At 35.8% G+C, this 14,224-nt stretch overlaps 1 protein-coding gene across 1 annotated transcript in view; it reads right to left on the minus strand.

Annotated features, from left to right (window-relative positions):
* SLC9A9 (solute carrier family 9 member A9) overlaps positions 1-14,224 on the minus strand; it is a 210,229-nt gene that overhangs the window by 146,138 nt on the left and 49,867 nt on the right. Inside the window, exon 6 of the mRNA XM_050902352.1 lies at positions 6,205-6,310. Coding sequence (XP_050758309.1) covers positions 6,205-6,310 — 106 coding nt within the window. The remainder of the gene's footprint in view (positions 1-6,204; positions 6,311-14,224) is intronic.

Genomic DNA, 14,224 nt, shown 5'->3' on the forward strand with positions numbered 1-14,224 from the left:
AAACTGAGCTGAACTCTGGCTTCTGAGTTACTTCCCCTGGAAATGGGTACTGTTTTTCAATAAATTTGTTTCAGTTACCTTTGCTGTGTTATGTTAGAAAGCCCCATACAAGCTTCCAGGAGAACTACTGCCAAGAAAGAATGGTTTGAGCATGATATTAACTTGTATAAGGTACTACTAGACTAGAATGAAAGTATTTTTTGAGCAGAGAAGAGATATGCTTTGACGTGTTGGTACATGTCCATCCTGGAAATACTTAGGGGAGCCATGAAACTACTTTTACAGTTTCATGGGGGTTTCCTCACTGGGTATAGTAAAGCTGACCATCACCTTTACCAATTTGCCCTGCCCCTTTTCCCCTCAATACTATGCCCTGGTATCACAAACACATTGAATAATTAGAGTTACTCCTTTATACTTTATCCTACTGTAGTGGATAAGCTCTGTTTATGCTAAAGAAGGAAAGACAAAAGCAAGATGAAATGGGCAATCTCCAAACTATTTGTCATAAATTTCAAGCCTTTTAAACTATTAAAAAGGGGTCTGGATTCTATGGACGGTCAATTTACCAAGCACAGATATGGTGTCATATGCTGTAGCTAGATCATGAAAAATGGACTTGAAATATATGTATTGTTAGAGAAAAATTATATTCGAAGAGCTTTGGAAAATGAAGTTTCTTCATCATGGTAAACTGGTTGGTAAATCTTTGAACCAATCCATAGAAGCTTATTATGTAGAAGGGGGTTGCAGTACCCTTCTACCAGCACAGGTTGTTCAGGGGCGAAAAAAAAAAGCAATGTTACCTATTTATTCCAGACCATCTTATCTGGCTAATAGAGGCTCACTGAATTCCTGAAACAACTGCATCTGTGATCATCAGTGGAAATATGCATCTCACCAACAAATACTGTTCTTATCAGCAAGGGGTCATACAATAACAGGATCTGTTACACCTCCAGTTCTTACCTAGTTCTAAGAATTTAGCCTTTTGGTGTTCGTCTTAGACGTTTGCAAAGGGAGCCTTACAGCCTGACTGCGTCAAAATCTGGGCCTTCCATTGCCTAACTTTTGCTAATAGGCATGAATGAGCTTTGTGGAATCTATAAAACCAATAGATACTTTACAAAAGAGGCAGGATATCCATTTCAAAACAATCTAGTATTTTTTATTTACTTTCCTCTTCACCTTCTTCTGAACCTCCAAGATTATAATCTCTTCCTTTACATACCATTTAAAGTACTTAAAAACAGCAAGCCAAACTTCACAAGAAAACTATGCTTGCAGTATTACTTTTCTCTCTGCCCAGAGATATCTATACTTCTAAGCCTTCTAGGGCAATTAGCATTTTGACATGGGAGATCTTCATTTCATATGTCAGCTAGTTTCTATGTTCTCTGGCTTCACTGCTGTGTGATCCTCAACCACACATTTTATCTCCAGGATTTCCACTTCATTCATGTATCAATCTGTTCTTGATTGCATATAACAGAGCTAATAAATCCATTCCTTGCCATGTCACACACGTCACAATGTCACATGTCCTGTGTCTCCTGGCTGCCACTCATTTGTTTTGATTACTTGTGAAAGACACTGCCATATGTTGATGTCCCTGCTGCCCATGTGACTTCCACGCTATCACCTCTTCTAGGAAGGGGGTGAAACTCGTCAGGCCCACTGAGCAATGGTACAGAGCCAGCAGAGAAATGAAGCCATGTCTTTCACATAATGATGATACAAACACTTCTGACATTGGCTACAATGGAAACACCTCATGTGTAATGTTCTCTTAGATAATTTGTGAGCAGGGAACACGTATCAGTATTCATTACTGCTTTCCACGTCCTGCACTCACTGAGCACTCGGCACGAGAAAGATTAAATAGCTCTGCTAAATATACTGTCTCAATGCAAATAACCTGTTCAGCTACTTTTCAGTCACATCTCAAGCTATTCAATGCTTTTTCTACAACTTCTTCCACACTTTCTTCATCAAATTTCTCTGCAAATGTGCAAAAACTATGCCAAGTCCAAACCTACAGCATGTGCGCTCAAAATATATGCAGATGTTTTTTTCAACAAGTGATATATTGTGTGAAGACAGAACAATGAAATAGGAATGAAAGTGAAATAAGAGGTTAATCTTATTAATCAGATTCTACAGTCTTCATCACACACAACTCCAACTGAAGTTACTGGGATGTTTCTCGATTTTGATCTTTAGAATGTGGTCTACAGCTAGTAAGTGCCTAAGTACACAGACAGTTCATTGTATTTGTCTGTAAAGTACTATCTACAAACCTAAGCAATGACAAACATTCCTGGGTCTGAAATTTATGAATGAAATAGATCACCTTGAACGTTGCGTCCTATAGCATGAATGCCTATGCGTATCTAAAGCTGAACAAAGCTGCTTTATGATGTTCAGGGAACTGGATGGCAGAAGGTTAAATTTATAGCTAAGAGAACAGCTTTATGTGTGCTGGAACATTTGTAAGCTAAATTTTGTTAATATTTTTGCAAAAAAGCTGAAGGAGTTGAAAACCCTGGAGTTAGAGGATACAAACAGTGGTAAAAAAGCTGTCTGGAATCTTTTATGAAAATATTAACTATGTTATAGACCAACCCCCAAGAAAGCAAAAGAAGTCATTCTATGCAGTATATATTATGATACAGCGATACAAGAAACATAATCTTAAATGATATTCTTTCATTCTGGAAGCTACAGAATAAACTCAGGTAAACTTCTTGGTGATGAAGTACAATGTATCTGAAGAACTGAGAATGATTTGTCTCTTAAAAATTGTAATAAAAATATGATTGGAAAGATCTTTTCATAAATAGTTGCCATAATCTGTTGTCTAAAATTAAATTCCAAATAGTGAAACAAACTCTAATCATGAAGTTTATAAGCATATTTAAACACACCTAGAATAAGCTCAAATATCTTATTTTTCATACATATGTATTATTTGTTTGTTTTAACGTTAGCATATATAAAATACTTCTACAGATAAAGCTTATGCTGTAAATAGACATAGAAAGCGGACATGGGTGCCAAGTCAATTTCCTGGAAAACAAAGTACGTAGGAAATATTCGTGGCATAATTAGTCATATAGGTTTTTCTGGGTAAAAGCAGACATGTTTAGTCATCTAGCAAGTATTGTCTTGTAGGGCTCTGTTGTTATTTTTCTTAAATATCTTGTATCCTTGATATAAAACAGGCTCAAAAATTACTCATTTTGAGTATTTAAATCCTCATTTTCTTCCAAAATGTTTATTTTCTGTGAGAATTCTTACAGACTTTTTATTAAAAGGAGACTTTTGTCCTAATAATGAAAAGTTGTAAGCAACTCTGCAAGTCGCTTATATAGGAGAAAATCCTTGTTACATCTGCAATACCCTTGCTTATAGAGGCCCTTGTGTGTATGAGCTCTCTCAGATGCACAACAGCTTGTCAGCCTTTCTGCAGCCACTACTGTCAAATTGATTCACAGTGATCCCTCCTGCACAGATTATCTTAAAAGAGCACAGTATAAATGAAATCTTGCAATTATCACAAACACCCAGGTGTTTGGTACGGCAAGATGGCCTATAGGAGAGTTGCTTATTTGGCCTGGAGAACTTATGTGCTTGATCAGTATTTTCTGAGGGCAACTGGCCACAGTGTCTGTACATACTGTTGCAGCAACACACAGCTCATGTGACTTACTAAATCCATATGAAAAAATGTAGGCGTAGCTGGTCCTGCTGCTGTCCTTCTTAAACTAAATTATAAACAGCACAGGAAAAATAGAGGTTGGAGGGAGAAGCTGAAGGAACAATATAAAGCCTTGTTGGCAGACAGCCATACTACCTTCACCTTTCCAAATTGCCACAGCCAGCCATAAGGGCCTTCCCTCTTTTCTCTTCCTCCCTTTCCTGCAGTGAGTCACTCCTGCAGACATTAACTTGGTTATTCTGTTAGTTGATGAAAGACACTGCACGTTCTCTTATTCTATTTTCTGTTTACAATTACATAGTGTACAAAATGACTTATTATTGCTTTTCCAGATTTGTAAACATTATTCTCACACCTTTTTGAATAGTCCCCTGTTACTGTAATGATGAACATATTGTGTTTGCGCCATCCTGAAAAGTGGTATGTGTTACAGAGAAAAAAACTAGCTGTTCTTTTGTAGTGACAGAAAAATAATATTCTTCATTTAAACTGGGTTTGGTTTAGTGGGATGTTAATGCACTGAAGCTGATGCTATTAACAGTGTATCTTTACTTAAAAGCCTACAGGAAGGAAGATCACGTTAGATTGCAGAAACATTGTATTTGTGCAGAAGCTGATTATTTAAGCCAGAAGTTAATGAAATGTGAAACTGATGATGCCATATATTCTTTTCAGTGTCTACAAATGACTAAATATGTTAGAGAAATCAAAGTACTGGTCATGCTGAATATACAGAAAAATACACTAGTTTTCCAGTGCCAAGAGATTCTATAGTAAAAAAGAGTTGTAATCTCCCATGTACAGCAAAGAATACGTGAGAAGGAGATAGCCAGCTTCTGCATCAGGCATCGTTCCTATAGATTTCTGTATCCATGTGCAGGCTGAGGGTCATAACCTAGGCTTGAGTACTGGGAAGAGTAGGGGTTAGAAACTCATGAATCACGTACTATCTGATAGTACTTTTCTTTCTACATTTGCTTTGCAGTTGAGTTGCACCTTTGAAGAGATCCATGTGCTTTGACATCACAGTGACCGAAAACGAGAGACCCTTAAAATATTCTGGGTCTACTTGAGTTGCTTGTAGCCTAACTGTTCCACAGTCTATGGGAACCTTGCACTAACAGCTGAAGAGTCTAAATGAGCTATAAATGTCTAGGCCTTTATTAAACAAAGCCAAGTGACAGAGAAAAAACATCTCAGACTTTTTATCACCTACATGCTTCTTTCCAATTCTAATAGGTGCTTTAATGCTTTTCTATCTGTTCTCTCTACTGAGGTTTCTATTCTTTGCTTAGTTTTCCTTTTGCGCGTTTTATTATCTGATGTACTAGATGATCTCCTAAGTGACACATTCCAACCACAGTCACTGAATGTGACAGCCACGCTGTATCTAATCATGAAATGCTGTGCTCAGACACTTGACAGCACTTGAAAATATTACTCTTGCTCTAAAAACAATGTGAGGAGTTTAGTGTAGGTGAATGTCACTAGACTGATAATTGGAGAATGATTAATTAAATAGGAATACTATTTTTTGTATTGTGAAACAATTTTGTTTGGGTTTTTTTGCAATTCAAGTATTGTAAGTTTCTCCATGGGGCTTCAGACAAAATATAAAGCTCTTTTTTTAACGACTGTAAACTCTGTAAAAGTCTGTTTTTCTGAAGGATAGGATAAATCCTAGTTCAATGAACTGTATTTTAAGGAGAAAGGTGGCACTGAATTGAGGGTTACTGTGAAGTGTCTTCAAGCATCCCGGAAAACTGAATTTGATTTTGCAGAGTTCTGTAACTTTTAAGATTATCTGAGAGGATTATTTGTATTTCTAGCAAAGCTCCAGGAAGCATATAATACATGTAGAGTGGAGTTAACTTGACATCCTGTTAATCATGTACTTAGCATCTGTGTTTTTAGGACAGCACATACTTGTGTGATTTTGGCCCATCATTTGTGATCTTTTTGAGGATTCCTGAGAATAAAAAAGCTATATATAAATTTAAGATAATATTATCAGCTGAAGCTCTGTCTGATTCAATAGGCAGAAGTAGATAAACTGAGCTGCTGTGTACCACTTTGTGGTCTTTAATCTTGGCAAATAACAGATTTCAAAAAATAAAAAGAACCTGTCTCCAATTTTATAGTTGCCCTGTGTCCTAGATGCTCATTCAGCATTATTTTTTCAAGATATCTTGTTTAGATGAGAAAAGAAATCATATTAAATTAAATTTACACATTTTACAGAATATACTGCTTTCTAGGTTGAAGAAAATGAACTAAAATTGCATTCTGGATACACAGTTACCATTAACAATATTGGAATTCTGGTGTTTAACAAACCAAGAACAACTCCAGAACAACACCTCTGTAATGAAATCTTCAAATGTTATACCTATACTTGCGCAAACTATATCAGTGAGAATTGTATCAGCAATTAAAGCCTGTAATTGTCTCACCAAGTAAAGAATGGAGGTGGGTGTACTTACTATGTCAGCACGATAGCCACAGCATCATTTAGGACACTCTCTCCAAACAGGAATGTGTACAAATCTGTATCCACATGCAGCTCATGGAAAATAGCAAGGACTGTCACTGTATGGAGACAAAGCAAAGTGAGTTTGTTATTTTCATATTCCTCTGGCAGTTCAAGAAATAAAGCAATGTTAGAATATGGGTTTTGAGAAGTCCAGTCCGCTTTATAACCTAAGTGGATAACAATAAGTTAAAAGGGATCAACTGAAGCATATAAGAACCTTAAATCCAGCAAGCCTATGAGTTTTGGTGCTTCAGCTGAGTTAGGAAGAAACTTTCCCTCTCACACAGAGAATCATGCATAAATGAAAATGTCACAGCATATTTTACTATGCGTAAAGGACTGTGATGTTGTCAGCAAGGAGAAATAAGGGTGCTGAAAAGACTTGGGTTTTGCTATGGACTTTGCGTGTGATGAGAGTAGCGGTTTACCTATTTTAAGAAGGATATACTAACGCTTATCCATCTGTTATGTATGTTCACTGAGGAACATGCATAATAACCTCATGCCCTGTTCCACCAGCAGCGTGACCACTTTCACCTCAAGTGTAGCGTATCTGCAGTCATGAAGCCCTCTTATCCAGATCAGGATATCTGATACTTGTAACCCATTTTAAGGTTCCTTCCTTCTCCCTGAGTTATATGCTATATTTGATTTTGACCTTACTAGTGCAATAGAAAAAAATAGAGTATGTTGAATTTAAATTGAAGTTGGGCAAATCATTTAGACACACATCCTCAAGGGCATTTAGACACTTGGATCATATTCAGGTAATTAAGTCCTATAGATATTAAAGGATGCCTTAGTTGTTTTATGCCTCAGTTTCCTTACCTGTAAACAGGGGATCGCAATCCTTCCCAAGATCTACCTAGCACTTCAGAATCTCCAAATGAAGAAGGCTATCTATGTTCTGTGTTGATATTATTATTCTCTTTGCATGGATGAAGCAGAGCTTTCTCTTTTCAAACTGAATTTAATGTAAAGGCCCCCAATTATTTGTATGGTTAAAAATTACATGGTAACTCAGTGCTTCACTGGTGCTCATTCTACTACATAATTGTACAATTTACGCAATCCTCATAGCCCGGGAATCCCAAAGATTAGGAGTGCCTCCGGGATGCCATGTTAACATTTGACGTTTCAGAAATTAAAATTATATACTTTTACATCGAGATGACTGCTGATAATTCACACAAAAACATGAACAGGTGATTATGCTTTGTCTTAATAACATTTCTTGGAACTTTGAAATCATTACTGATAAGATTTTCTAAATGGCACTTAAATATCTGTGTAATCTAAAAATCAGATTATAAACCCAAAATAGAGTCTCAGTTCTCCTGTGAGATTTTATGTCAAAGTGATATCTGTTGATGTGTTATCTTGGAAGAATTCTGGAAGTGTTATTCTACAGAAGACAATTTAGGAGATGTGTGTAGCTGAACATTTGCTGATATAGCTATATTTAAATTTGCTAGTTACATTTAACAATCCTGGTAATGTCGCCCATCTACTCTTAGTGCAGTTATAATTTAAACTAGGAAAAGAGTTCTTTCCCCAGAACAGCTCAAAGGTGTAGGAAGAAGTTTTCTTGGCAAAACATATTTTCTTGGCTCACCAATATCTATATTCAGGTTTTTGCTTGATTAGCAACGCTGCCGTAATGTGCTAAATGTGGACCCAATTTAGTCTCCCATTCTTTGATGTCATTGGCATAACAGACTTGTTTTCTAAAAGTATTTGCCACTTCCAGCTTTTGCTTATTAGCTAATTAGTTTGGGTTCACATTAATAGTCCCTGCAATAATGATAGAAGGAAAAGAAAATAGTAATCGAAGTCCAATGTACCGTTGGTATGTATGTGTAGCAGGCCAAGCCAATTAGACAGATGCCTACACATTCCTCTCCTTCTTCTTGCCTCCTAAGAAAACAGCTTTCTCTTCTTGTTTTCTCTCCTGGCTCTACCCCAAAAATCTGACTTAAAATCTTTTCAAATTAAAGCAAACTAATAAAGCAAGCAACACAGTAATGCATCAATTGCCTCTTCTGGGAGAGACTCCCCAGTTCACCCAGTTCTCAGAAAGTATCTTCCATTTCAAATGTTTCTCCCATTCCCAATGGAGGTTATTGGATCTTCTTTACAGCATTGCCTGTCCCTGACTGAAGAATTCTAGTCTCTGCTCTGTCCCTATGTTTGTCTGGCCCAAGACACAGCAAGCTTCACCCATACCACTGCTGACAGATATTTATCTGATCTGTTTTTAAAGAACTGAAGTGATGCTGGTTCCACAAATCCCAAGGGAGACTAACCTGTTCTTCAGTATTCATACAATTTATAAATGCAGTTATTCCTGAATGTCTAACCTACATCTCCCCTCCTGCTCTTCAAGTCTGCAATTTCCATTCCTAGCCTGAGACATTAATTATTTGTCACGTTTATTCCCTTTTTTCCCAGCAACATTTTGCCTATTCAAAGATTCATTTCAGACATCTCCTCCCTCAACTGACTCACTTCTTTCAATCTCCTCCTTTCAGTAACGTTTTCTAGCCCTCTAATCACTTCTAATCAGTCCATATCTTTCTTGAAATACAGTGCCCAAAATCAGATCCAAGTAGTGTAGTTGACACTTGCTGTCAAGAAATAGAGTGAAAAGATGCTGTAGAACATGTTAATAAATCCTGTTTTCCTTTTTTTGCTATGTATTGCTACTGATGACTCATTTTCAGGTTGTAAACTTGAAATCTTTTTCAGCAGTGAATGCTCATTTCTTATCTTCTATCTATGAAGTTGATTATTTCTAAGTGTAGCATTTATCCTTGTTGATTTTAAATCATTTCAAGAATTGTAGAGTTCTAATCGTGTTGTTCAAAGTGTTTGCAATCTCCTCTCAGCATAGTATTATACATTAAAGAAGCATCCTCTATTGCATTAGCCAACTCATTAATGAAAATGTTAAATAGTGTCTGCTTAAGAACAGAGAACTGCATAATCTTTAGCACACCCACCCCTTTTAAGAGTTCAATAAAACATTTTCACCTTGTTTTGCTAGCCACTGTCTAGTCATTTCCTCAAGATCACATTTGCCTTCATTAATTACGAGAATCTATGGATATAGTTCAGAATGGGCATATTAAAAGGGATGTGATACTCTGCTATGGAAGAAAGTTAATTTAAATTAGTCTCTGGATAGAATAATACTTTATGAATAGTCATATCATGTTTTGTCTGATGGACGACTTTAAAACTCAAGGGAATTAATTTAAAAATTCAGTATTCGCTACTCTATACTACAGTAACATATCTAATCTATGAGAACTTTCATATCTAAGTAAAGATCATAGATACTACATTGCAGTAAGTATGCCTCCCTGGCTTTCTGAAGGCACTTTTGAGGAATGATAAGTAGGGCTTGTTTTTTGTGTGGTAACTACTCAACAACTTGTAATAATTCATTTGATACAATATGTATTATAAAAATACCAAACTGCTTTTCATTAAAGTACACAGCATCTCTTCATCTCTTATTTCAATCTAAGCATAGGAGGACAGAGATAGAGACAGGTAAAGAACTAGATGGCTAGAAGGACAGGTAATTGGGGGACAGCAAACAAACATCTTTTGTGGCAGTAGAAAACTGACACAAATAGAAATAACATGTATCAGAGCTCCTGACTCAGAAAGGGTTGTGGACTTCATTAAAAAATTCAGTGATGGGAAGCATGAAACAGTGAAGCATCTAAGATTTTCACAGTACTTGTGCCAACAGAAATCTGATTCACTTCTTCCTTGATTTCATGGACTGAGGTAACATCTGTTAGATGCTAAGCCTAGCATGATTTTGGTTGTACCCAAGTCAGAACAAGTGTCTGTGGAGCTGGTTTGTGAAAGATATCTTTTGACATATGTAGAAACAAATCGGCTTGTTATTAATTGCTGTAAAAAGTATGTATAACTGAAATATCAGCAAACTACAACAATCCCTGAGCTAACTGTATCCAATACTTCTTTGCTGTTATGTTTGAAAAGAATAAGGAAGCTCAGAAAATAAATAAGACCATTATATAAAGTACTGGTATTATTGTAGCTCAATCTTCTGACTAGAACTATTAATATCTTTCATAGCTTATGGGCCTAAATTCTTTTAGGAGGGCAGTATCAAATGGGAAGAAAATAAGATGAGAGAAATCTCACTTATATTTCCTATCCATTTTTCTCTAAAAATAACAATTCCAATTTTAATTATAGTCATCTTTCCCTACTAATCAGTCACACCACTCACAGATGAGTTCAGTGGTGAATAAGAAGAAAGCATAAAAATATTTCAATTAAAAACACATTTATAAACTTTCTTACATAACAAGTGTATAAAATGTATTACCTTGCTGTATTTATAAATTATGCTTCTTAATGCAAAATCCCTTGATTTTATGAGAAACAGAAACTGCTCTTTCTGATAAATATCCAATTTTATCAATAACAACAGCAGTGCAACTCACATCTCCAGTTCAGCTGTAACCATAGTAACTTCAAATAGAGAAGAGCCTTGTGATTATCAATATGACCAAAGGTAAGGGGGTTCATATAGCTCAGAAATAGCTGTGCTTCAGCAAACCTTGTGAAGGTAAATCTGTTTTCTATGCTTGAAATGTCAAAAGTTAAAAAAAAAAGAAGCGTTAAAGATACATGAAATATCTTTGGATTGGAAGGTCATTGCACAGAATGTGTTAATAACAACAGCTAAGACAAACTGCCAAAGTTGTACTTTTCAGTTATTTTTTGGTGGCTAAGGCAGAGGTCAAATCTTTTCATTCATGTGCCAGTTTTGTTCTGTCAGTCACCTTATTCCTTTACAACCACTGCTACCCTGAAGCAGCCTATTGCTGGGGCTCATTGCTGTGTCTGCCTTTCAACCACAGAGGACAGTTGTTGTCAGAATATGCTTATCTGTGCTCACGCGTGAGGCAGTTTCATTTTGCAGGTCTCTGATGCTCAGGGACTGAGAGCTGGGGGCTCCACTCCCCACACCAGCACATTTTCCATAGTCTCTTTGCTGCTCTTGACGAGTGACGCATGTACCAGAACACAGGGAGGAACTGCTCCATCCCCTCTGAAGGGATCACAAAAAAACTTCCAGAGTCAGGCTATATTAGAAATCAAAACACAATACTAACACAAGGGAAACCCTTTCAACAGCGAAACAGTGAAATCTGTGCTGTTTTATGCAGATGAAATAACAAGAAGAGATGATTTTCCCAACTACATGATAAATGATACCTATTGATCAGAATAAAGAAAAATATAAATACTGGTCTGATGTTTTAAATCAAAGACTAATGAAGGGAAAATTTGGGAATTTTAAAATTCTGTTCCTTAGAAATAAAACCTCTCACTTGAAGTCTTGAAATTAGAAACTTTTTCTGCTGAAAATGATAAATTATTGGAAGGAGATATTTCTTGTAAAATGAGTGATTTATTTGGAAGTAACCTTGCTTTGTCCCTAAAGTTTCTACCTTTTCTTTCTAGAGACGTGAGAGGTTTTTGAGGCATCCCTAAGTATCACAGATGTTTAGGGATCACAGTCTATAATGCAAAACACAGTCCTAAGTATATCCGGTCATAAATTCATTTCTTAACCTTAGTTCAAGTGCTAGTTTTCTGTATAAGGGAACACATAGCATATAAGAGCAATTCTTCTGAACTAATTTTATGCAAAAACCTCTTTATTAAAGATCTTCAAATACCCTTCAAAACTAAAACCTACAGAGTGCTATGACATTATTTCCTTCTTCCTCACAATATTAGCAACTTTTAGCTGGCGTAGATTTTTTTACTGCCCTGGTAGTAAAATCCTTCATTTAACATGTAAATATCTACTAGTCATCTTCGCTATTACAAATAAGGAACTCAAAACAATTTCTGTCAAGTCAACAGATCAGTTTTTAACACCTTTTGAGACTTAATTGCTTTCCACAGCCAAGGGAAATTAAATCTCTTTTTGAAATGAGCTTATAATCCTACACAGTGAAGAATTAAATGAAAAATCAGGTAGCAAATCAGACAGGAATTTATTATTTCATCTTAGAACAGTAATTTATTATTCTATCCTACTTCTATAACACTAACAACATTTTACCAGAGATTTTTTTTTTTTTTTAAAGCTAGATATCACATATAAAGTCATTAGACTGATTATTTTATGCCCTAGTATGTATCAGTCCTCCAGGGGACCATATTTTAACTGATTTTGGAATTCCAATGAGCTCTTTACATGGCTTGAGATTATAATTCACTAGCAAATCCTACAACACAATGAAATATTTTCAGCAATGTCTACCGTTTAATTAAGCAAAAATTTCATTCGAAATTCTCTAAGTCTTTGAGGGACTGAAATTTACAGATAAGATTAGTAAAAACATGAAACAGCTTAGAATATTGTGAATAGATAACAGAGGGAGCAAGACTGAACATTAAAAAACCTCCTGGACACGCACAGACACTCTATATAAGCAGAAGAGTAATTAGAAACAGTATTAATCAATGATAGTTTGTCACACTAAAAGTAGTTTTCTCAACTGCAGTGTTAGCTTTTTAAGGCTATTTAAAAATCTGGGAAAAGTAATCCTTGTCACTTCTTATTCCTTCCAGTGCAAGGGGAGCTTCTCTCTTTTTTTTCTCATGATTGTTCCAGATTAATCAGTGGTGATTTCATACCATTATAATCAAAATCAGTGCATTTGTCTTATATATTTCTCCTCATAAGTCAACATGTTCATTTGTGAAACTAAATAGTATTGGACTGGAAAATGGGAAAAGAAACTAAGCCAACTGCAAAACTATTCATAGCACAATCAAGAAATGTACTTGGAAGCTGTAAGCAACCTTTTATTCCATAAGCAATTTATTTTCCTAGGTTTTCTTTGTGCTTTCAGTTTCTGTGTTTTTCTCTTGCGCTGAGGATAGGCTCCAATGATGTGCTGAATCTTATTAAAGTAGTTGGGCGATTTTGTAAGTGGCAGCATACTGGATGCTTGGATTAATTTGAGAATAACAATTTGATGCAGCTTTTACAGCAATCTTGCAACAACCGGTTTTGTGGAAATAAATTGTTTTACACCATATTTTTAAGCCATCAGAATGATAAATCACAAGCTCAAGTCTTTTGTTAAATATTGAGGGTTCTTTTAAAGAATGGAACAAATTTGTAGAACAGTGTTGCTTTTTGTCATTTCTTTTAATAGCCATGAATTTGAAAGATTTATTCATAAGTTTCTCAGAGAAGCTTCTCAAGGGTAGTTAACACTAATGCAGCATGTCATGTGCATCACAAAATGCTTTCTGTTCCACTTCCTGTAACAGCTCAACTGAAAATTTTGCAAAAATCCAATGTACCCTTGCAGACTTTGTACTTTGTCTCTGTAGATAACATATCAAAAAATTCTTTTTTCACCTCCTCCTTCACTATTGCCCCACAGATGCAGAAAGCAATACTTTCCTTTTAATATCAGAGCACTCTTATTAACATTTTCAACGTCACAAACCTGGACAAATCTCTGAAACCTAGGCTAACTTTGAGGTTAGCCCTGTTTTGATTAGGAGGTTTGACTAGAAGACCTCCAGATGTCCCTTCAAATCTAAATGACTCTGTAATTCTGTGATTCCAAAATTCTCTGAGTCTGTTTCCCAGACTTGGCTATTTACTGTACCTTTAGGCTTTAAATATCTCATCTACAAATTCAAGCCAACCTGTTGCTATCTATCTTTTTGGAGTTGTATTTATAATGAAACATTGCATTCAAATTGTAAACTGATACCTTATAAACAGTTATTTATATGGACAAATCTGAAAGCTACGTTCTCCATATCTTTAAACTGGGTTAGATCACACATGAATGCAATGTCTAAATTATTAACCATGACGCTCCAGTGTTACAGCAGTTCTCATATCAGCAATGAACAGGTAGATGTACTGAAGA

This window comes from Gymnogyps californianus, chromosome 10 (genome assembly GCF_018139145.2).
Source record: "Gymnogyps californianus isolate 813 chromosome 10, ASM1813914v2, whole genome shotgun sequence".
NCBI classification, from domain to species: Eukaryota; Metazoa; Chordata; class Aves; order Accipitriformes; family Cathartidae; genus Gymnogyps; species Gymnogyps californianus.